This window comes from Salmo salar, chromosome 13 (genome assembly GCF_965601325.2).
Source record: "Salmo salar chromosome 13, fSalSal1, whole genome shotgun sequence".
Taxonomy (NCBI): Eukaryota; Metazoa; Chordata; class Actinopteri; order Salmoniformes; family Salmonidae; genus Salmo; species Salmo salar.
In genome coordinates this window covers 106161732-106185350 of record NC_138303.1, presented here as the reverse complement: position 1 = coordinate 106185350, position 23619 = coordinate 106161732, and the positions used below count along the sequence as shown (strand labels likewise).

General features: G+C 46.8%; 1 protein-coding gene across 1 annotated transcript in view; it reads left to right on the top strand.

Annotated features, from left to right (window-relative positions):
- Positions 1–23619, top strand: part of shc3 (SHC (Src homology 2 domain containing) transforming protein 3) — a 56043-nt gene that overhangs the window by 25499 nt on the left and 6925 nt on the right. Inside the window, exons 3-9 of the mRNA XM_014138882.3 lie at positions 2812–2875; positions 5329–5448; positions 5574–5639; positions 6192–6243; positions 6336–6465; positions 18972–19113; positions 21081–21183. Coding sequence (XP_013994357.3) covers positions 2812–2875; positions 5329–5448; positions 5574–5639; positions 6192–6243; positions 6336–6465; positions 18972–19113; positions 21081–21183 — 677 coding nt within the window. The remainder of the gene's footprint in view (positions 1–2811; positions 2876–5328; positions 5449–5573; positions 5640–6191; positions 6244–6335; positions 6466–18971; positions 19114–21080; positions 21184–23619) is intronic.

Sequence of the window (23619 nt, the reverse complement as noted above, 5' to 3'; positions counted from 1 at the left end):
AAACATCTCCACAGCATGATGCTGCCACTACCATGCTTTACCATAGGGATGGTGCCAGGTTTCCTCCAGATGTGACACTTGGCACTCAGGCCAAAGAGTTAAATCTTGGTTTCATCAGACCAGAGAATCTTGTTTCTCATGGTCAGAGAGTTCTTTATGTGCCTTTTGTCAAACTCCAAGCAGGCTGTCATGTGCCTTTGACTGAGGAGTGGCTTCCGTCTACCATAAAGGCCTGTTTTTTTCTCTGACATGCACTGTCAACTGTGGGACCTTATATAGACCGGTGTGTGCCTTTACAAATCATGTCCAATCAATTTAATTTACCACAGCTGGACTCCAATCAAGTTGTAGAAACATCTCAAGGATGATCAATGGAAACAGGATGCACCTGAGCTCAATTTGGAGTCTCATAGAAAAGGGTCTGAGTACTTATGTAAATAAGGTATTTCTGTTTTTTATTTGTAATACAAATATTTTTGTAATTTGCTAAAATTTCAAAAAATCTGTTTTCGCTTTGTCATTATGGGGTATTGTGTGTAGATTAATAATTTGTTTTATTTAATCCATTTTACAATCAGGCTGTAACGTAACAAAATGTGGAAAAAGTCAAGGGGTCTGAATACTTTCCGAAGGCACTGCATACTTATCTCTTATACTCACCTAACTGCCCCCATTTATTTAAATTCATCTCCATTGTCCCCAACAAATAGAAACATTAGAAGAAGCCTGTATTTTCTATGGTTGTTTTTTGAATGACAAGGCCATGGCTGCCAGTAGAGCTGTGACTGTGAGAGACGTGAAGCCTGTACTGTGAATATGGCATGTCTGTGTCACGTTCACTTTTCCGCTTGACTTCATGGAGTCAGCTAGCTGGTTTAAACCAGAGTGAAAGCTGTGCTCAGAGCCACTCTTCATTGTGCGCCTAGCATTCTGTCTGGTTTAACCAGCAGCGTTCAAGTCCACTGCAAGGCAAGGACCACATGATATTGTACTATCCATTGACGAGAGGGAGAGAGAGAGAGAGAGGGAGAGAGAGGGAGAGATAGATAGAAAGAGAGAGGGGGAACGAGAGAGAGAGAGGGAGAGATAGAGAGGGAGAGAGAGGGTGATGGAGAGATAGATAGAGGGAGAGAGAGTGGGAGAGAGAGAGAGAGATAGAGAGAGAGGGAGAGATAGAGAGAGAGGGAGAGATAGGGAGAGAGAGGGGGGAGAGGGAGAGATACATAGAGAGAGAAAGAGAGAGAGGGAGTGGGAAAGATGGAGAGGGGGAGGGAGAAAGGTAGAGAGAGAGAGTCAACTTTTGGTATACTATAAATAGACTTCCTATTCTAAAAGAATTGAGAGCATGTATTTAAAGACGGTGATAAAAATAAAATAAACACATTTCTGTCTCATCACCACCAAAGCTACTGCTATAAATGTACTGTAGCATAACACTGTTCTTTTGTTTCTTATTGGATTATTAGGTGAGTTATCATCATACTAGTCTAGAATCTAGAAGGAAGCTGTCTTATAGCAGAGGGCCAGGATTCAAACACATATTTCCCTTGCCTCTATCTGTTGTAGAAAAATGCAGGTAGCCTAGCAGTTAGGAGTGTTGGGCCAGAAGGACCTTGGTCAGGGAGGTGACCAAGAACCCGATGGTCACTCTGACAGAGCTCCTGATTTCCTCTGTGGAGATGGGAGACCCTTCCAGAAGGACAACCATCTCTGCAGTACTCCACCAATCAGTCCTTTATGGTACAGAGACCAGACGGAAGCCACTCCTCAGTAAAAGGCACATGACAGCCTGCTTGGAGTTTGCCAAAAGACAGCTAAAGGACTTTCAGACCATGAGAAACAAGATTCTCTGGTCTGATGAAACCAAGATTGAACTCTGTGGCCTGAATGTCAAGTGTCACGTCTGGAAGAAACCTGACACTATCCCTACGGTGAAGCATGGTGGTGGCAGCATCATGCAGGGGAATGTTTTTCAGCGGTTGAGCCTGGGAGACTAATCAGGATCGAGGGAAAGATGAAAGGAGCAAAGTACAGAGAGATCCTTGATGAAAACCTGCTCCAGAGCGCTCAGGATCTCAGACTGGGGTGAAGGTTCACCTTCCAACAGGACAATGACCCTAAGCACACAGCCAAGACAACACAGGAGTGGCTTCGGTACAAGTCTCTGAATGTCCTTGAGTGGCCCAGCCAGAGCCCGGACTTGAACCCGATCGAACATCTCTGGAGAGACCTGAAAATAGCTGTGCAGCTCCCCATCCAACCTGACAGAAGAGCTGCAGAGAAGAATGGGAGAACCTCCCAAAATACAGGTGTGCCAAGCTTGTAGCGTCATAGCTAAGAACTTGAGGCTGTAGTCGCTGCGAAAGGTGCTTCTACAAAGTACTGAGTCATTTTTTATTTTATTTATTTTTTATTTAACCGTTATTTAACTAGGCAAGTCAGTTAGGAACAAATTCTTATTTTACAATGACGGCCTACCCCGGCCAAACCCTCCCCTAACCCGGATGACGCTGGGCCAATTGTGCGCCGCCCTATGGGACTCCCGATCACGGCCGGTTGTGATACAGCCCGGGATCGAACCAGGGTAGTGACGCCTCTAGCACTGATATGCAGTGCCTTAGACAGCTGCGCCACTCAGGAGCGAAGGGTATGAATACTTATGTAAATGTTAATACTTTCCAAAAGGCACTGTATTTCTCTTGCATCTATAAGACTGATGATAGCTAAGCTTACCCGTTGTTAACCAGCTCTATTTTCTGTGGCATGGAAGAGTCATCCTGTCCTTGTGTCCTTCTATCTCTTTACCACCAGAGAGGCCATCAGCTTGGTGTGTGAGGCAGTCCCGGGGGCCAAAGGAGCGCTGCGGAAGAGAAAGGTACCCCCTAACTTACTCCCCATATCTGGGCAGAGAGGGAGGGAGGGAGGGAGGGAGAGAGAGAGAGAGAGCGAGAGAGCGAGAAAGAGAGAGAAATAGAGAGAGTGTGTGTGTGTGATAGAGAGAGAGTACGAGAGTGTGTAAGAGAGAGTGAGAGATACAGAGTGAGAGATACAGAGTGAGAGATACAGAGTGAGAGATACAGAGAGAGAGAGAGAGAGAGAGAGAGAGGGTGTGGGACTGTGTTCTCTGTGTGCGTGGGCATAGATCCAGCCCACGACGCACAGTGAGTGTTCAGCTATGGTCAGCTCTGCTCAGTGACTCATGTAGAGCAGAATATCACTAATCAGGAGGCTGAGCTGGAGATGGGGAGCCATGCAATGTGTCTGTGTCCTCGTAGTGTGGGGTGTTGATCCATGCTATGTATTTACATTTACGTCATTTAGCAGACGCTCTTATCCAGAGCGACTTACAAATTGGTGCATTCACCTCATGATATCCAGTGGAACAACCACTTTACAATAGTACATCTATATCTTTTTTTTTTTTGACCTGGAGATGGAGAGCCATTCTATGTGTGTTACTGTGTGGATCCATGTTTCTGTCTTAGAGAAGCTTGCCCTCATACTAGGGGGTATGTGTCATTGTGGTGTTGTGTGGGTGTGGGTGGGTGTGTGTATTAATGAGCTTGATATGGGGAGCCATGCAAGCTAGCTATGTGCCTGAGAGGAGCGCGTCCTCTTATAATACATTTAATCAAAGCAATATTCAGGTTGGATTCCATGCTAGCCTTTCCAGTGTACATCACAACTTCCTCTGCCTGAGATAATATAATAATATAACAATCTGATGTAGTTAAACTGTAGACCAGTGGTCACCAACGGGTCGATCGCGATCGACTTGTCGATCTCCAAGGCAATTCTAGTCAATCGCCAAACATTTCTGTAAAAAACTCAACGATAAAGCCTTGCGTTCCTATTTTTTTTATTCGTCTTGGGCTGTTTGTGGTAGTTGCAGCCAATTCAGCTGCCCTGCGCATCGGGTAGGAAAACTGTTGCCAATTCTTGTGTCTGAAGGTACAAACTCTGCCTTCCCGGTGGGCCTGGAGAGGAAATCAAGTGCACTATGCCCCCTCTGGCCAATCAGATGGCTCAGATGACCGAGTCTGCAGTAACGTAGCAGCCATACAAGAAAGCTACGGCAAAATTGATACTGTGAGATTTCAAAACGTTTAAATCCATGAATAGAGAGATTGTTAACGAATACAGGAAAGAGCTGCTGTTTTTATGAGTGAGTTCATGTTTAAGTTCTTACTCAGCATTGTCAACACTTTGTTTTCAACAGTTTTATAAGCCATAAAATGCACGTTCTTCATACTTCCACTCAGCGCTACAACCAGCACTGCAGCTGTAATGAATGAGTAGGAAAGTGTATCTATAGGCTTGCGTTGTTATTATTAGCGGCTTGGGTATTTTTTAATATCAATGAATATTTCACTTTCTCTGTTCATAGGAGTAACAATATGAACTTGTGCATGAGGCAGAAATAATGCGGTGGGACTCGAGTTTCGCCATCAGCTGGAAGACGGTGTCCCTTTTTGGTCAGTGTCAGGGAGGAAAGGAAGAGCGGAGGGATGTTGAGAGACGGACCCTCAGTCTGCTGCTCTCTCCCTCTGCTGAGACTGACCCTCAGTCTGCCGCTCTCTCCCTCTGCTGAGACTGACCCTCAGTCTGCTGCTCTCTCCCTCTGCTGAGACTGACCATCAGTCTGCTGCTCTCTCCCTCCGCTGAGACTGACCATCAGTCTGCTGCTCTCTCCCTCCGCTGAGACTGACCCTCAGTCTGCTGCTCTCTCCCTCCGCTGAGACTGACCCTCAGTCTGCTGCTCTCTCCCTCTGTTGAGACTGACCATCAGATGCAGGCACCATCAGCCCACTAAAATAAAAAGCAAATTATTTAAATGTATGCCCACTCAGCTGTGCCTCACAAGTAATACAACACCGGTGTGATCATATAGCCTACATCATATAGCCTAATATAATTTTAAAAAATGTCCGGAACAACAATGCATTGGTAGGTGAATTCAGGCAAAGCCAGTATGGTGATAATGTATTGGGCCTATAGCTTACTGAACAAACCTCATTACTACAGTACTGCTTTTAATTGGTTAATGTTGCATAGGCTTACATTTTTTAAGTCATGTTAATAAAAAATCAGAGCGGTAGATCTCGACATGCATTTTGACTCAGAAAGTGATCTTGACTCAGAAAAGGTTGGTGACTACTACTGTAGACGATCATAGTATAGCAGCTGCTTCAGTGTCCTGGCACTTTTGGTTTTTGAATAAAATGACAAACAAAATGTATTATTATTATTATTATTAATATTATTATTGCTCTATTTGTGTATGAAGTACAACTCATCCCCTACCTGCCTCTCTTCTCTCCCCCCCAGCCTCCATCTAAAGCCCTGTCCAGTATCTTGGGGAAGAGTAACCTCCAGTTTGCTGGGATGAGCATCAACTTGAATATCTCCACCAGCAGCCTCAACCTGATGACCCCAGACTCCAAACAGGTCAGTTTAGAAACAATGTAAAGTTAAGAAAATATCTTTCTGTAAGAGATGTCAAGAACAGTTAGGCTACTGTGTTATTTGATTTCCTGATCAATGTGTGGTCTTTATTATTTTACCTCTGCCAGATCATAGCCAATCATCATATGCAGTCCATTTCCTTTGCATCGGGAGGAGATCCAGTGAGTGATCCAGTAAGAACATTTTGTTTTATTTTAACCTTTATTTAACCGTTATTTTAACCTTTATTTAACCGTTATTTTAACCTTTATTTAACTGTTATTTTAACCGTTATTTTAACCGTTATTTTAACCGTTATTTTAACCAGGCAAGTCAGTTAAGAATAAGTTCTTATTTACAGTGATGGCCTACCGGGGAAGAGTGGGTTAACTGCCTTGTTCAAGGTGGCAGAACGACAGATTTTCTTACCTTGTCAGCCCGGGAATTCGATCCAGCAACCTTTCTGTTACTGGCCCAACGCTCTAACCATTAGGCTACCTGCTGCCCAACGCTCTAACCACTAGGCTATCTGCTGCCCAACGCTCTAACCACTAGGCTATCTGCTGCCCCATATTGGTTTATTTTGTGTATCACTCATGTCAATCCAGTGTATTAACACATCTATGCATTAGTATGCAGACTCTCCTTAGGACTGCTGTAGATGTCAATGTATGAATGCCTTCCTGGTTGACTTTCCCTTTGACGTCTCTGTTCACTGTTGACTATTTTTCCTTTCCTTGGTCCAGGACACGACTCATTATGTTGCCTATGTAGCAAAAGATCCTGTCAACCGAAGAGGTAGGCCCTACCTGTATTTCCCTTCTTCTTCTTCTTCTTCTTCACCTTTCTCCTGCTGGTAGTTGACCTCTGCACCTCCTCTCCTATCCTAGCGTGTCATATTCTGGAGTGTTGTGATGGTCTGGCCCAGGATGTGATCAGCACCATCGGCCAGGCCTTTGACCTCCGTTTCCAGCAGTACCTCCAGTGTCCCTCCAGCAAGATGACCTCTGTACACGACAGGTGAGCCCGTCTGCCATCATAGGCAACAGTACTGTGACATTATTTCCTATGTTTTGTGTGTGTATGTGTGTGCCCTGCTAGACATATGCTGTACGTCCTTCCTATCCTCCCTGCTAGCCATATGCTGTACGTCCTTCCTATCCTCCCTGCTAGACATATGCTGTACGTCCTTCCTATCCTCCCTGCTAGACATATGCTGTACGTCCTTCCTATCCTCCCTGCTAGACATATGCTGTACGTCCTTCCTATCCTTCCTGCTAGACATATGCTGTACGTCCTTACATCCTCCCTGCTAGACATATGCTGTACGTCCTTACATCCTCCCTGCTAGACATATGCTGTACGTCCTTCCATCCTTCCTGCTAGACATATGCTGTACGTACGTCCTTACATCCTCCCTGCTAGACATATGCTGTACGTCCTTCCATCCTCCCTGCTAGACATTTGCTGTAGGTCCTTACATCCTCCCTGCTAGACATATGCTGTACGTCCTTACATCCTCCCTGCTAGACATTTGCTGTACGTCCTTCCTATCCTCCCTGCTAGATATTTGCTGTACGTCCTTACATCCTCCCTGCTAGATATTTGCTGTACGTCCTTACATCCTCCCTGCTAGACATATGCTGTACGTCCTTACGTCCTCCCTGCTAGACATATGCTGTACGTCCTTACATCCTCCCTGCTAGATATTTGCTGTACGTCCTTACATCCTCCCTGCTAGATATTTGCTGTACGTACTTACATCCTCCCTGCTAGACATATGCTGTACGTCCTTACATCCTCCCTGCTAGACATATGCTGTACGTCCTTCCTATCCTCCCTGCTAGACATATGCTGTACGTCCTTACATCCTCCCTGCTAGACATATGCTGTACGTCCTTACATCCTCCCTGCTAGACATATGCTGTACGTCCTTACATCCTCCCTGCTAGACATATGCTGTACGTCCTTCCTATCCTCCCTGCTAGACATATGCTGTACGTCCTTACATCCTCCCTGCTAGACATATGCTGTACGTCCTTCCTATATCCTCCCTGCTAGACATATGCTGTACGTCCTTCCATCCTTCCTGCTAGACATATGCTGTACGTTCTTCCTATCCTCCCTGCTAGACATATGCTGTACGTCCTTCCATCCTTCCTGCTAGACATATGCTGTACGTCCTTACATCCTCCCTGCTAGACATATGCTGTACGTTCTTCCTATCCTCCCTGCTAGACATATGCTGTACGTCCTTACATCCGCCCTGCTAGACATATGCTGTACGTCCTTACATCCTCCCTGCTAGACATATGCTGTACGTCCTTACATCCTCCCTGCTAGACATATGCTGTACGTCCTTACATCCTCCCTGCTAGACATATGCTGTACGTCCTTACATCCTCCCTGCTAGACATATGCTGTACGTCCTTACATCCTCCCTGCTAGACATATGCTGTACGTCCTTCCTATCCTCCCTGCTAGACATATGCTGTACGTCCTTACATCCTCCCTGCTAGACATATGCTGTACGTCCTTCCTATCCTCCCTGCTAGACATATGCTGTACGTCCTTACATCCTCCCTGCTAGCCATATGCTGTACGTCCTTACATCCTCCCTGCTAGACATATGCTGTACGTCCTTACATCCTCCCTGCTAGACATATGCTGTACGTCCTTCCTATCCTCCCTGCTAGACATATGCTGTACGTCCTTACATCCTCCCTGCTAGACATATGCTGTACGTCCTTACATCCTCCCTGCTAGACATATGCTGTACGTCCTTACATCCTCACTGCTAGACATATGCTGTACGTCCTTACATCCTCCCTGCTAGACATATGCTGTACGTCCTTACATCCTCCCTGCTAGACATATGCTGTACGTCCTTCCATCCTCCCTGCTAGACATATGCTGTACGTCCTTACATCCTCCCTGCTAGACATATGCTGTACGTCCTTACATCCTCCCTGCTAGACATATGCTGTACGTCCTTCCTATCCTCCCTGCTAGACATATGCTGTACGTCCTTCCTATCCACCCTGCTAGACGTATGCTGTACGTCCTTCCTATCCTCCCTGCTAGACATATGCTGTACGTCCTTCCTATCCTCCCTGCTAGACATATGCTGTACGTCCTTACATCCTCCCTGCTAGACATATGCTGTACGTCCTTACATCCTCCCTGCTAGACATATGCTGTACGTCCTTACATCCTCCCTGCTAGACATATGCTGTACGTCCTTACATCCTCCCTGCTAGACATATGCTGTACGTCCTTACATCCTCCCTGCTAGACATATGCTGTACGTCCTTCCTATCCTCCCTGCTAGACATATGCTGTACGTCCTTCCATCCTCCCTGCTAGACATATGCTGTACGTCCTTACATCCTCCCTGCTAGACATATGCTGTACGTCCTTACATCCACCCTGCTAGACATATGCTGTACGTCCTTACATCCTCCCTGCTAGACATATGCTGTACGTCCTTACATCCTCCCTGCTAGACATATGCTGTACGTCCTTCCTATCCTCCCTGCTAGACATATGCTGTACGTCCTTACATCCTCCCTGCTAGACATATGCTGTACGTCCTTACATCCTCCCTGCTAGACATATGCTGTACGTCCTTACATCCTCCCTGCTAGACATATGCTGTACGTCCTTACATCCTCCCTGCTAGACATATGCTGTACGTCCTTACATCCTCCCTGCTAGACATATGCTGTACGTCCTTCCTATCCTCCCTGCTAGACATATGCTGTACGTCCTTACATCCTCCCTGCTAGATATTTGCTGTACGTCCTTACATCCTCCCTGCTAGATATTTGCTGTACGTCCTTACATCCTCCCTGCTAGACATATGCTGTACGTCCTTACATCCTCCCTGCTAGACATATGCTGTACGTCCTTCCTATCCTCCCTGCTAGACATATGCTGTACGTCCTTACATCCTCCCTGCTAGACATATGCTGTACGTCCTTACATCCTCCCTGCTAGACATATGCTGTACGTCCTTACATCCTCCCTGCTAGACATATGCTGTACGTCCTTCCTATCCTCCCTGCTAGACATATGCTGTACGTCCTTCCATCCTTCCTGCTAGACATATGCTGTACGTCCTTACATCCTCCCTGCTAGACATATGCTGTACGTTCTTCCTATCCTCCCTGCTAGACATATGCTGTACGTCCTTACATCCTCCCTGCTAGACATATGCTGTACGTCCTTACATCTTCCCTGCTAGACATGTGCTGTACGTCCTTACATCCTCCCTGCTAGACATATGCTGTACGTCCTTCCTATCCTCCCTGCTAGACATATGCTGTACGTCCTTACATCCTCCCTGCTAGCCATATGCTGTACGTCCTTACATCCACCCTGCAAGACATATGCTGTACGTCCTTCCTATCCTCCCTGCTAGACATATGCTGTACGTCCTTCCTATCCTCCCTGCTAGACATATGCTGTACGTCCTTACATCCTCCCTGCTAGACATATGCTGTACGTCCTTCCTATCCTCCCTGCTAGACATATGCTGTACGTCCTTCCTATCCTCCCTGCTAGACATATGCTGTACATCCTTCCTATCCTCCCTGCTAGACATATGCTGTACGTCCTTACATCCTCCCTGCTAGACATATGCTGTACGTCCTTACATCCTCCCTGCTAGACATATGCTGTACGTCCTTCCTATCCTCCCTGCTAGACATATGCTGTACGTCCTTACATCCTCCCTGCTAGACATATGCTGTACGTCCTTCCTATCCTCCCTGCTAGACATATGCTGTACGTCCTTCCTATCCTCCCTGCTAGACATATGCTGTACGTCCTTACATCCTCCCTGCTAGACATATGCTGTACGTCCTTCCTATCCTCCCTGCTAGACATATGCTGTACGTCCTTACATCCTCCCTGCTAGACATATGCTGTACGTCCTTACATCCTCCCTGCTAGACATATGCTGTACGTCCTTCCTATCCTCCCTGCTAGACATATGCTGTACGTCCTTCCATCCTCCCTGCTAGACATATGCTGTACGTCCTTACATCCTCCCTGCTAGACATATGCTGTACGTCCTTCCTATCCTCCCTGCTAGACATATGCTGTACGTCCTTCCTATCCTCCCTGCTAGACATATGCTGTACGTCCTTCCATCCTCCCTGCTAGACATATGCTGTACGTCCTTACATCCTCCCTGCTAGACATATGCTGTACGTCCTTCCCTATCCTCCCTGCTAGACATATACTGTACGTCCTTACATCCTCCCTGCTAGACATATGCTGTACGTCCTTACATCCTCCCTGCTAGACATATGCTGTACGTCCTTACATCCTCCCTGCTAGACATATGCTGTACGTCCTTACATCCTCCCTGCTAGACATATGCTGTACGTCCTTCCTATCCTCCCTGCTAGACATATGCTGTACGTCCTTACATCCTCCCTGCTAGACATATGCTGTACGTCCTTACATCCTCCCTGCTAGATATATGCTGTACGTCCTTACATCCTCCCTGCTAGACATATGCTGTACGTCCTTCCTATCCTCCCTGCTAGACATTTGCTGTACGTCCTTACATCCTCCCTGCTAGACATATGCTGTACGTCCTTACATCCTCCCTGCTAGACATATGCTGTACGTCCTTACATCCTCCCTGCTAGACATATGCTGTACGTCCTTCCTATCCTCCCTGCTAGACATATGCTGTACGTCCTTCCATCCTCCCTGCTAGACATATGCTGTACGTCCTTACATCCTCCCTGCTAGAAATATGCTGTACGTCCTTACATCCTCCCTGCTAGACATATGCTGTACGTCCTTCCTATCCACCCTGCTAGACATATGCTGTACGTCCTTCCTATCCTCCCTGCTAGACATATGCTGTACGTCCTTCCTATCCACCCTGCTAGACATATGCTGTACGTCCTTCCTATCCTCCCTGCTATACATATGCTGTACGTCCTTCCTATCCTCCCTGCTAGACATATGCTGTACGTCCTTACATCCTCCCTGCTAGACATATGCTGTACGTCCTTCCTATCCTCCCTGCTAGACATATGCTGTACGTCCTTACATCCTCCCTGCTAGACATATGCTGTACGTCCTTACATCCTCCCTGCTAGACATATGCTGTACGTCCTTACATCCTCCCTTCTAGACATATACTGTACGTCCTTCCTATCCTCCCTGCTAGACATATGCTGTACGTCCTTCCTATCCTCCCTGCTAGACATATGCTGTACGTCCTTACATCCTCCCTGCTAGACATATGCTGTACGTCCTTCCTATCCTCCCTGCTAGACATATGCTGTACGTCCTTCCTATCCTCCCTGCTAGACATATGCTGTACGTCCTTACATCCTCCCTGCTAGACATATGCTGTACGTCCTTACATCCTCCCTGCTAGACATATGCTGTATGTCCTTACATCCTCCCTGCTAGACATATGCTGTACGTCCTTCCTATCCTCCCTGCTAGACATTTGCTGTACGTCCTTACATCCTCCCTGCTAGACATATGCTGTACGTCCTTCCTATCCTCCCTGCTAGACATATGCTGTACGTCCTTCCATCCTCCCTGCTAGACATATGCTGTACGTCCTTACATCCTCCCTGCTAGACATATGCTGTACGTCCTTACATCCTCCCTGCTAGACATATGCTGTACGTCCTTCCATCCTCCCTACTAGACATATGCTGTACGTCCTTACATCCTCCCTGCTAGACATATGCTGTACGTCCTTACATCCTCCCTGCTAGATATTTGCTGTACGTCCTTCCTATCCTCCCTGCTAGACATATGCTGTACGTCCTTACATCCTCCCTGCTAGACATATGCTGTACGTCCTTCCTATCCTCCCTGCTAGACATATGCTGTACGTCCTTCCTATCCTCCCTGCTAGACATATGCTGTACGTCCTTACATCCTCCCTGCTAGACATATGCTGTACGTCCTTACATCCTCCCTGCTAGCCATATGCTGTACGTCCTTACATCCACCCTACTAGACATATGCTGTACGTCCTTCCTATCCTCCCTGCTAGACATATGCTGTACGTCCTTCCTATCCACCCTGCTAGACATATGCTGTACGTCCTTCCTATCCTCCCTGCTAGACATATGCTGTACGTCCTTCCTATCCACCCTGCTAGACATATGCTGTACGTCCTTCCTATCCTCCCTGCTATACATATGCTGTACGTCCTTCCTATCCTCCCTGCTAGACATATGCTGTACGTCCTTCCTATCCTCCCTGCTAGACATATGCTGTAAGTCCTTCCTATTCTCCCTGCTAGACATATGCTGTACGTCCTTCCTATCCTCCCTGCTAGACATATGCTGTACGTCCTTCCTATCCTCCCTGCTAGACATATGCTGTACGTCCTTACATCCTCCCTGCTAGACATATGCTGTACGTCCTTACATCCTCCCTGCTAGACATATGCTGTACGTCCTTACATCCTCCCGGCTAGACATATGCTGTACGTCCTTACATCCTCCCTGCTAGACATATGCTGTATGTCCTTACATCCTCCCTGCTAGACATATGCTGTACGTCCTTCCTATCCTCCCTGCTAGACATTTGCTGTACGTCCTTACATCCTCCCTGCTAGACATATGCTGTACGTCCTTACATCCTCCCTGCTAGACATATGCTGTACGTCCTTACATCCTCCCTGCTAGACATATGCTGTACGTCCTTCCTATCCTCCCTGCTAGACATATGCTGTACGTCCTTCCATCCTCCCTGCTAGACATATGCTGTACGTCCTTACATCCTCCCTGCTAGACATATGCTGTACGTCCTTACATCCTCCCTGCTAGACATATGCTGTACGTCCTTCCATCCTCCCTACTAGACATATGCTGTACGTCCTTACATCCTTCCTGCTAGACATATGCTGTACGTCCTTACATCCTCCCTGCTAGACATATGCTGTACGTCCTTACATCCTCCCTGCTAGACATATGCTGTACGTCCTTCCTATCCTCCCTGCTAGACATATGCTGTACGTCCTTACATCCTCCCTGCTAGACATATGCTGTACGTCCTTACATCCTCCCTGCTAGACATATGCTGTACGTCCTTACATCCTCCCTGCTAGACATATGCTGTACGTCCTTACATCCTCCCTGCTAGACATATGCTGTACGTCCTTCCTATCCTCCCTGCTAGACATATGCTGTACGTCCTTCCTATCCTCCCTGCTAGACATATGCTGTACGTCCTTCCATCCTCCCTGCTAGACATATGCTGTACGTCCTTCCTATCCTCCCTGCTAGACATATGCTGTACGTCCTTCCTATCCTCCCTGCTAGACATATGCTGTACGTCCTTCCTATCCACCCTGCTAGACATATGCTGTACGTCCTTCCTATCCACCCTGCTAGACATATGCTGTACGTCCTTCCTATCCTCCCTGCTATACATATGCTGTACGTCCTTCCTATCCTCCCTGCTAGACATATGCTGTACGTCCTTCCTATCCACCCTGCTAGCCATATGCTGTACGTCCTTCCTATCCTCCCTGCTAGACATATGCTGTACGTCCTTACATCCTCCCTGCTAGACATATGCTGTACGTCCTTACATCCTCCCTGCTAGACATATGCTGTACGTCCTTACATCCTCCCGGCTAGACATATGCTGTACGTCCTTCCTATCCTCCCTGCTAGACATATGCTGTACGTCCTTCCTATCCTCCCTGCTAGACATATGCTGTACGTCCTTACATCCTCCCTGCTAGACATATGCTGTACGTCCTTCCTATCCTCCCTGCTAGACATATGCTGTACGTCCTTCCTATCCTCCCTGCTAGACATATGCTGTACGTCCTTACATCCTCCCTGCTAGACATATGCTGTACGTCCTTACATCCTCCCTGCTAGACATATGCTGTACGTCCTTCCTATCCTCCCTGCTAGACATATGCTGTACGTCCTTCCTATCCTCCCTGCTAGACATATGCTGTACGTCCTTCCTATCCTCCTTGCTAGACATATGCTGTACGTCCTTACATCCTCCCTGCTAGACATATGCTGTACGTCCTTACATCCTTCCTGCTAGACATATGCTGTACGTCCTTACATCCTCCCTGCTAGACATATGCTGTACGTCCTTACATCCTCCCTGCTAGACATATGCTGTACGTCCTTACATCCTCCCTGCTAGACATATGCTGTACGTCCTTTCTATCCTCCCTGCTAGACATATGCTGTACGTCCTTCCATCCTCCCTGCTAGACATATGCTGTACGTCCTTACATCCTCCCTGCTAGACATATGCTGTACGTCCTTCCTATCCTTCCTGCCAGACATATGCTGTACGTCCTTCCTATCCTCCCTGCTAGACATATGCTGTACGTCCTTACATCCTCCCTGCTAGACATATGCTGTACGTCCTTACATCCTCCCTGCTAGACATATGCTGTACGTCCTTACATCCTCCCTGCTAGACATATGCTGTACGTCCTTACATCCTCCCTGCTAGACATATGCTGTACGTCCTTCCTATCCTCCCTGCTAGACATATGCTGTACGTCCTTACATCCTCCCTGCTAGACATATGCTGTACGTCCTTACATCCTCCCTGCTAGATATATGCTGTACGTCCTTACATCCTCCCTGCTAGACATATGCTGTACGTCCTTCCTATCCTCCCTGCTAGACATTTGCTGTTCGTCCTTACATCCTCCCTGCTAGACATATGCTGTACGTCCTTACATCCTCCCTGCTAGATATATGCTGTACGTCCTTACATCCTCCCTGCTAGACATATGCTGTACGTCCTTCCTATCCTCCCTGCTAGACATTTGCTGTTCGTCCTTACATCCTCCCTGCTAGACATATGCTGTACGTCCTTACATCCTCCCTGCTAGACATATGCTGTACGTCCTTCCCTATCCTCCCTGCTAGACATATGCTGTACGTCCTTACATCCTCCCTGCTAGACATATGCTGTACGTCCTTACATCCTCCCCGCTAGACATCTGCTGTACGTCCTTACATCCTCCCTGCTAGACATATGCTGTACGTCCTTACATCCTCCCTGCTAGACATATGCTGTACGTCCTTCCTATCCTCCCTGCTAGACATATGCTGTACGTCCTTACATCCTCCCTGCTAGACATATGCTGTACGTCCTTACATCCTCCCTGCTAGATATATGCTGTACGTCCTTACATCCTCCCTGCTAGACATATGCTGTACGTCCTTCCTATCCTCCCTGCTAGACATTTGCTGTACGTCCTTACATCCTCCCTGCTAGACATATGCTGTACGTCCTTACATCCTCCCTGCTAGACATATGCTGTACGTCCTTACATCCTCCCTGCTAGACATATGCTGTACGTCCTTCCTATCCTCCCTGCTAGACATATGCTGTACGTCCTTCCATCCTCCCTGCTAGACATATGCTGTACGTCCTTACATCCTCCCTGCTAGACATATGCTGTACGTCCTTACATCCTCCCTGCTAGACATATGCTGTACGTCCTTCCATCCTCCCTACTAGACATATGCTGTACGTCCTTACATCCTCCCTGCTAGACATATGCTGTACGTCCTTCCTATCCTCCCTGCTAGACATATGCTGTACGTCCTTACATCCACCCTGCTAGCCATATGCTGTACGTCCTTCCTATCCTCCCTGCTAGACATATGCTGTACGTCCTTCCTATCCACCCTGCTAGACATATGCTGTACGTCCTTACATCCTCCCTGCTAGACATATGCTGTACGTCCTTACATCTTCCCTGCTAGACATATTCTGTACGTCCTTCCTATCCTCCCTGCTAGACATATGCTGTACGTCCTTCCTATCCACCCTGCTAGACATATGCTGTACGTCCTTCCTATCCTCCCTGCTATACATATGCTGTACGTCCTTCCTATCCTCCCTGCTAGACATATGCTGTACGTCCTTCCTATCCACCCTGCTAGACATATGCTGTACGTCCTTCCTATCCTCCCTGCTAGACATATGCTGTACGTCCTTCCTATCCTCCCTGCTAGACATATGCTGTACGTCCTTCCTATCCTCCCTGCTAGACATATGCTGTACGTCCTTACATCCTCCCTGCTAGACATATGCTGTACGTCCTTCCTATCCTCCCTGCTAGACATATGCTGTACGTCCTTACATCCTCCCTGCTAGACATATGCTGTACGTCCTTACATCCTCCCTGCTAGACATATGCTGTACGTCCTTACATCCTCCCTGCTAGACATATGCTGTACGTCCTTCCTATCCTCCCCGCTAGACATATGCTGTACGTCCTTCCTATCCTCCCTGCTAGACATATGCTGTACGTCCTTACATCCTCCCTGCTAGACATATGCTGTACGTCCTTCCTATCCTCCCTGCTAGACATATGCTGTACGTCCTTCCTATCCTCCCTGCTAGACATATGCTGTACGTCCTTACATCCTCCCTGCTAGACATATGCTGTACGTCCTTCCTATCCTCCCTGCTAGACATATGCTGTACGTCCTTACATCCTCCCTGCTAGACATATGCTGTACGTCCTTACATCCTCCCTGCTAGACATATGCTGTACGTCCTTACATCCTTCCTGCTAGACATATGCTGTACGTCCTTACATCCTCCCTGCTAGACATATGCTGTACGTCCTTACATCCTCCCTGCTAGACATATGCTGTACGTCCTTACATCCTCCCCGCTAGACATATGGTGTACGTCCTTCCTATCCTCCCCGCTAGACATATGCTGTACGTCCTTCCATCCTCCCTGCTAGACATATGCTGTACGTCCTTACATCCTCCCTGCTAGACATATGCTGTACGTCCTTCCTATCCTCCCTGCTAGACATATGCTGTACGTCCTTACATCCTCCCTGCTAGACATATGCTGTACGTCCTTACATCCTCCCTGCTAGACATATGCTGTACGTCCTTCCTATCCTCCCTGCTAGACATATGCTGTACGTCCTTACATCCTCCCTGCTAGATATATGCTGTACGTCCTTACATCCTCCCTGCTAGACATATGCTGTACGTCCTTCCTATCCTCCCTGCTAGACATTTGCTGTACGTCCTTACATCCTCCCTGCTAGACATATGCTGTACGTCCTTACATCCTCCCTGCTAGACATATGCTGTACGTCCTTACATCCTCCCTGCTAGACATATGCTGTACGTCCTTCCTATCCTCCCTGCTAGACATATGCTGTACGTCCTTCCATCCTCCCTGCTAGACATATGCTGTACGTCCTTACATCCTCCCTGCTAGACATATGCTGTACGTCCTTACATCCTCCCTGCTAGACATATGCTGTACGTCCTTCCATCCTCCCTGCTAGACATATGCTGTACGTCCTTACATCCTCCCTGCTAGACATATGCTGTACGTCCTTACATCCTCCCTGCTAGATATTTGCTGTACGTCCTTTCTATTCTCCCTGCTAGACATATGCTGTACGTCCTTCCTATCCTCCCTGCTAGATATATGCTGTACGTCCTTCCTATCCTCCCTGCTAGACATATGCTGTACGTCCTTCCTATCCTCCCTGCTAGACATATGCTGTACGTCCTTCCTATCCTCCCTGCTAGATATATGCTGTACGTCCTTCCTATCCTCCCTGCTAGACATATGCTGTACGTCCTTCCTATCCTCCCTGCTAGACATATGCTGTACGTCCTTCCTATCCTCCCTGCTAGACATATGCTGTACGTCCTTCCTATCCTCCCTGCTAGACATATGCTGTACGTCCTTACATCCTCCCTGCTAGACATATGCTGTACGTCCTTACATCCTCCCTGCTAGACATATGCTGTACGTCCTTCCTATCCTCCCTGCTAGACATATGCTGTACGTCCTTCCTATCCTCCCTGCTAGACATATGCTGTACGTCCTTACATCCTCCCTGCTAGACATATGCTGTACGTCCTTACATCCTCCCTGCTAGATATATGCTGTACGTCCTTATATCCTCCCTGCTAGACATATGCTGTACGTCCTTCCTATCCTCCCTGCTAGACATATGCTGTACGTCCTTACATCCTCCCTGCTAGACATATGCTGTACGTCCTTACATGCTCCCTGCTAGATATATGCTGTACGTCCTTATATCCTCCCTGCTAGACATATGCTGTACGTCCTTCCTATCCTCCCTGCTAGACATTTGCTGTACGTCCTTACATCCTCCCTGCTAGACATATGCTGTACGTCCTTACATCCTCCCTGCTAGACATATGCTGTACGTCCTTACATCCTCCCTGCTAGACATATGCTGTACGTCCTTCCTATCCTCCCTGCTAGACATATGCTGTACGTCCTTACATCCTCCCTGCTAGACATATGCTGTACGTCCTTACATCCTCCCTGCTAGATATATGCTGTACGTCCTTCCTATCCTCCCTGCTAGACATATGCTGTACGTCCTTACATCCTCCCTGCTAGATATTTGCTGTAATGTTTGCAGGAAGAGCTTCACGATGCATGTATTAATCCTGCTTTCTAGTGAGCAGCAATTCACAGCTGATCGACCCTCTGTGTGATGACAGGGTTCTGAATATGGAGTCAGTCTGGACAGAGGAGGAGGAGGAGGAGCCTGCTGATCATCCATACTACAACAACATCCCCGGCAAGATGCCACCACCTGGAGGGTTCATAGACACCCGGCTAGGCCAGAGCATCCAGGCTGAGGTACTGGACAGTTCCCTCGCCACATCTCACCATATGCAGTAGCAACAGCCAGTACAGAGTGCTACACTTTAGGGCTCCAGAGTGGTGCAGCGGTCTAAGGCACTGCATCTCAGTGCAAGAGGCATCACTACAGTCTCTGGTTCGAATCCAGGCTGTATCACATCCAGCAGAGATTGGGAGTCCCATAGGGCGCTGCACAATTGTCCCAGGTTTGGCCGGGGTAGGCTGTCATTGTAAATAAGAATTTGTTCTTAACTGACTAGCCTAGTTAAATAAAGGTTAAAATGTGTATATATATATATATATAAAATATATACAATTCTACCTCATCCACCTCCCTATAGTAATATCATAATAAGATATGCCCCCAGGATGGTTCATAAATACCAGGCTAGGCTGGACCAACCAACCAGACTGAGACACAGAAAACCTGGTCACACCTACCTCACCATCCACTTAGCTATAATAATATATACCACTTAGCAGATGCTTTTATGCAAAGAGTTCAACACAGTTTTGAACAGTGACTACATACATGTTTTATGTGATCACTGCGAGACATTAACACACTATCTTGGCTTCGCTGGCGTTGCACCGCAAATCAACATGTGTACGTACGTCATCACCAGTTACAAATACAATTCCCAGGATGTCCATTCCACACTTACCTCATCTACACTAACCTCATCCATCCAACCTCATCCACACCAACCTCATCCATCCTACCTCATCTACACTAACCTCATCCATCCAACCTCATCCACACCAACCTCATCCATCCTATCTCATCTACACTAACCTCATCCATCCAACCTCATCCACACCAACCTCATCATCCTACCTCATCTACACTAACCTCATCCATCCAACCTCATCCACACCAACCTCATCATCCTACCTCATCTACACCAACCTCATCCATCCAACCTCATCCACACCAACCTCATCATCCTACCTCATCTACACTAACCTCATCCATCCAACCTCATCCACACCAACCTCATCATCCTACCTCATCTACACTAACCTCATCCATCCAACCTCATCCACACCAACCTCATCCATCCTACCTCATCTACACTAACCTCATCCATTCAACCTCATCCACACCAACCTCATCCATCCTATCTCATCCACACCAACCTCATCCATCCTACCTCATCCACACCAACCTCATCCACACCTACCTAATCTATCCTACCTCATCCACACCTACCTCGTCAATCCTACCTCATCCACACCAACCTCATCCACACCAACCTCATCCATCCTACCTCATCTACACTAACCTCATCCATCCAACCTCATCCACACCAACCTCATCCATCCTACCTCATCCACCCCTACCTCGTCAATCCTACCTCATCCACACCAACCTCATCCACACCAACCTCATCCATCCTACCTCATCCACACCAACCTCATCCATCCTACCTCATCCATCCTACCTCATCCACACCAACCTCATCCATCCTACCTCATCCATCCTACCTCATCCACACCAACCTCATCCATCCTACCTCATCCACACCAACCTCATCCATCCTACCTCATCCACACCTACCTAATCCATACTACCTCATCCATACCTACCTCGTAAATCCTACCTCATCCACACCTACCTAATCCATACCTACCTCATCCACACAACCTCATCCACACCTACCTAATCTATCCTACCTCATCCATTCTACCTCAGCCACACCAACCTCATCCATCCTACCTTATCTTTCCTACCTCATCCATGCTACCTCTTCCTATGGCACCCAGGGCCTACATACGTCACCACAGTCTAGAAATACATCCTGTTAGCCTCTGGGATTTGATTTGCTTCCCAATCATGAATGAGATGGATACTGCTGACAGAGGAAGGAAGGAATACAGACCTTGCAGAAGAGTTGCTGTTTTTTATCTTTATTTTTCTCTGACTCATTCTGTTGTTGTTCCTGTGTCTGTCCCTCGAGCAGCAGGCCCCAGGGGCTGGGGTGGACCAGACTTACTACCAGGGTAGACACTGTGGCGAGATCTGGGGAGCGGACAGGAGGCCTACTGGGATACTCGTCCAACAGGGTAAAAGAGGATCTATCTGTCTCTGGTCTCTCTTTCTCTCTCTCTCTCTTTGGATATCTTTCTGGACGTGTCTTTTTTTTCTGTTTTTCTGCCCTCTCTCTCTGTCTGTCTTTCTCTGTCTCTTGCTCTCTCTCCGTCTCACCTTCTCTCTCGCTCACCATTACGATTGACCATTACGTATCGGTCCCAGTTAAATTTAACTAAACATAATCTTAGGACCAAAATAGCTTTTTACCACCTGAGGAACATTGCCAAGGTACGGCCGTTTCTCTCTCAGGCTGATACAGAGACTCATCCATGCTTTTATTACAAGCAGGCTTGACTACTGTAATGCTCTCCTGTCTGGTCTACTGAAGAAAGCCATTGGTCAATTGCAAAACATACAGAGTGCTGCAGCACGGGTACTGACCAAGACCATACGGAGAATACACCTTACAGCAATTTTAAGGTCTCTGCACTGGCTGCCTGTGAATTTAGAATTCATTTTAAGATTGTTCTAAATCAATCCACAATTGTGCACCCCAATACATGTCAGACATGTTTTTAAGTTATGTACCCAGTAGGTCCCTCAGGTCCTCTGGCACTGGCCTTTTAACTATCACAAAGCTTAAGACCAAGAGGCATGGAGAGGCAGCCTTTAGTTATTATGCCCCCAGCCTCTGGAATAGCCTGCCAGAGAACCTGAGGGAGAGACTAAACTGTGGACATATTTAAAATATCTTAAAACACACCTTTTTAGCTTTGCTTTTCATTAGGGGGCTTTTTAGTTGTTCAGTTTTTATTGTTATTCTTTTGTTTTTTATCCTCTTACATTTGTTGTGTAGCAAATATTTCCGTTTTTTCCCCATTGTTTTTATATATTTTTTCCTGTGAAGCACATTCTGTTGCATTCCATGTCTGAAATGTGCTGTATAAATAAAGCTTGATTTGATTTTAATCTAAAATGTAATCTATGTAATCCCCAAAAGTAATTATTTATCATGAGAAGGCCATAAGCAATAACTAGTAATGCTGAATACTCCAAGAAAGTTCAAAATCTCACCTTTCTGGTCATTCTTTAAAATAAATTGCTGAGGTGTAGTCACTTTTCAGGACACAAGCTCAAGTACACAGTACAAATATGATAAAAATAAGAACGTTTATATAAAATAATGGCATCCACAGATATGGTCTGATTTTGGCTAGGCTACTTTGAAGCAAGGTAAGACATGCCTCATAATATGTAGTAAAACCTTCAGGTTTCAAACAGTTAAGTATATGTTTTCAAAATGCATACTGCCTCCAGCTCATTGCAAAGTGGTGTGTCACTTGCCTTCCGTTGCCTTTGCATTTGCTGTTTGAGATGTTGTAGCAGCAGCTCTCGCGCTGTCTGACAGATTTTACGCTCAAAGACTGTATCTGTATGCTGTACGCATGTGATAAAATACATAACGAATATAAACATAACAAAGATACATAACGAATATACTGTACACAAGTGGCAAATTAAGTACACAAAATTATGCAAATGAACCTATAGACGGATAAACATGACCAGTCAAATGAATTTCCATCGACGCGTATTTCCATCAATGAAGAGGCTAAAAAGCGTTACTTCACAATGGTGTTTTTTCTTCTTTTCCCGGACAATTTGCCTGTGCCAATTTTATTTATCAGCTTTTCTATTTTTTTATAGGTCAAAAGCCAGCTATTTCCGGCTAAGGGAAATCTTGACACACCCACACAAGTCAGCTCAGACAGATCCAGCTTAGAGAGACCCAGCTCAGAGAGGACCAGCTCAGAGAGGCCCAGCTCAGAGAGGCCCAGCTCAGAGGAGGGGGCCCAGCTCAGAGAGGCCAAACTCAGAGAGGCCAAACTCAGAGAGGCCAAGCTCAGAGAGGCCCAGCTCAGAGAGGCCCAGCTCATGAGCTCCATCAGCAGCAGATTTGAATGGAAAATGAATGTGTTTATTCAATAAAAGTGTGCATTGAATCGTATCGAACCAAATCGTTTCGTTACTCTAATCATGTAAGGGTGCGTGCTGGTGGCAGGGAAGTCAGGCGCAGGAGATCGAACTTGGTATAAAACGGAGCAGTTTAATAAGTGCTCAAAAACTCAGAAAACCAAAATATACAAAATAATACACGTGGGTACAAAACCCGTCGCACACCAGAACATATCTTGCACAAAGCTTACAAACAAACAATCACCGACAAGGACAATGAGGGGGAACAGAGGGTTAAATACACAACATGTAATGAATGGAATTGGAACCAGGTGTGATACAAGACAAAACCAAAGGAAAATGAAAAGAGGATCAGCGATGGCTAGAAGGTCGGCGACTTCGACCGCCGGCAGTCGCGACAAATCAAATAGAATCGGCACCGAATCGTTTCAAACTAAAACGTGTCGTTCATGTATCGTATCAGATCCCATGCATCTAAACTCAGCAAAAAA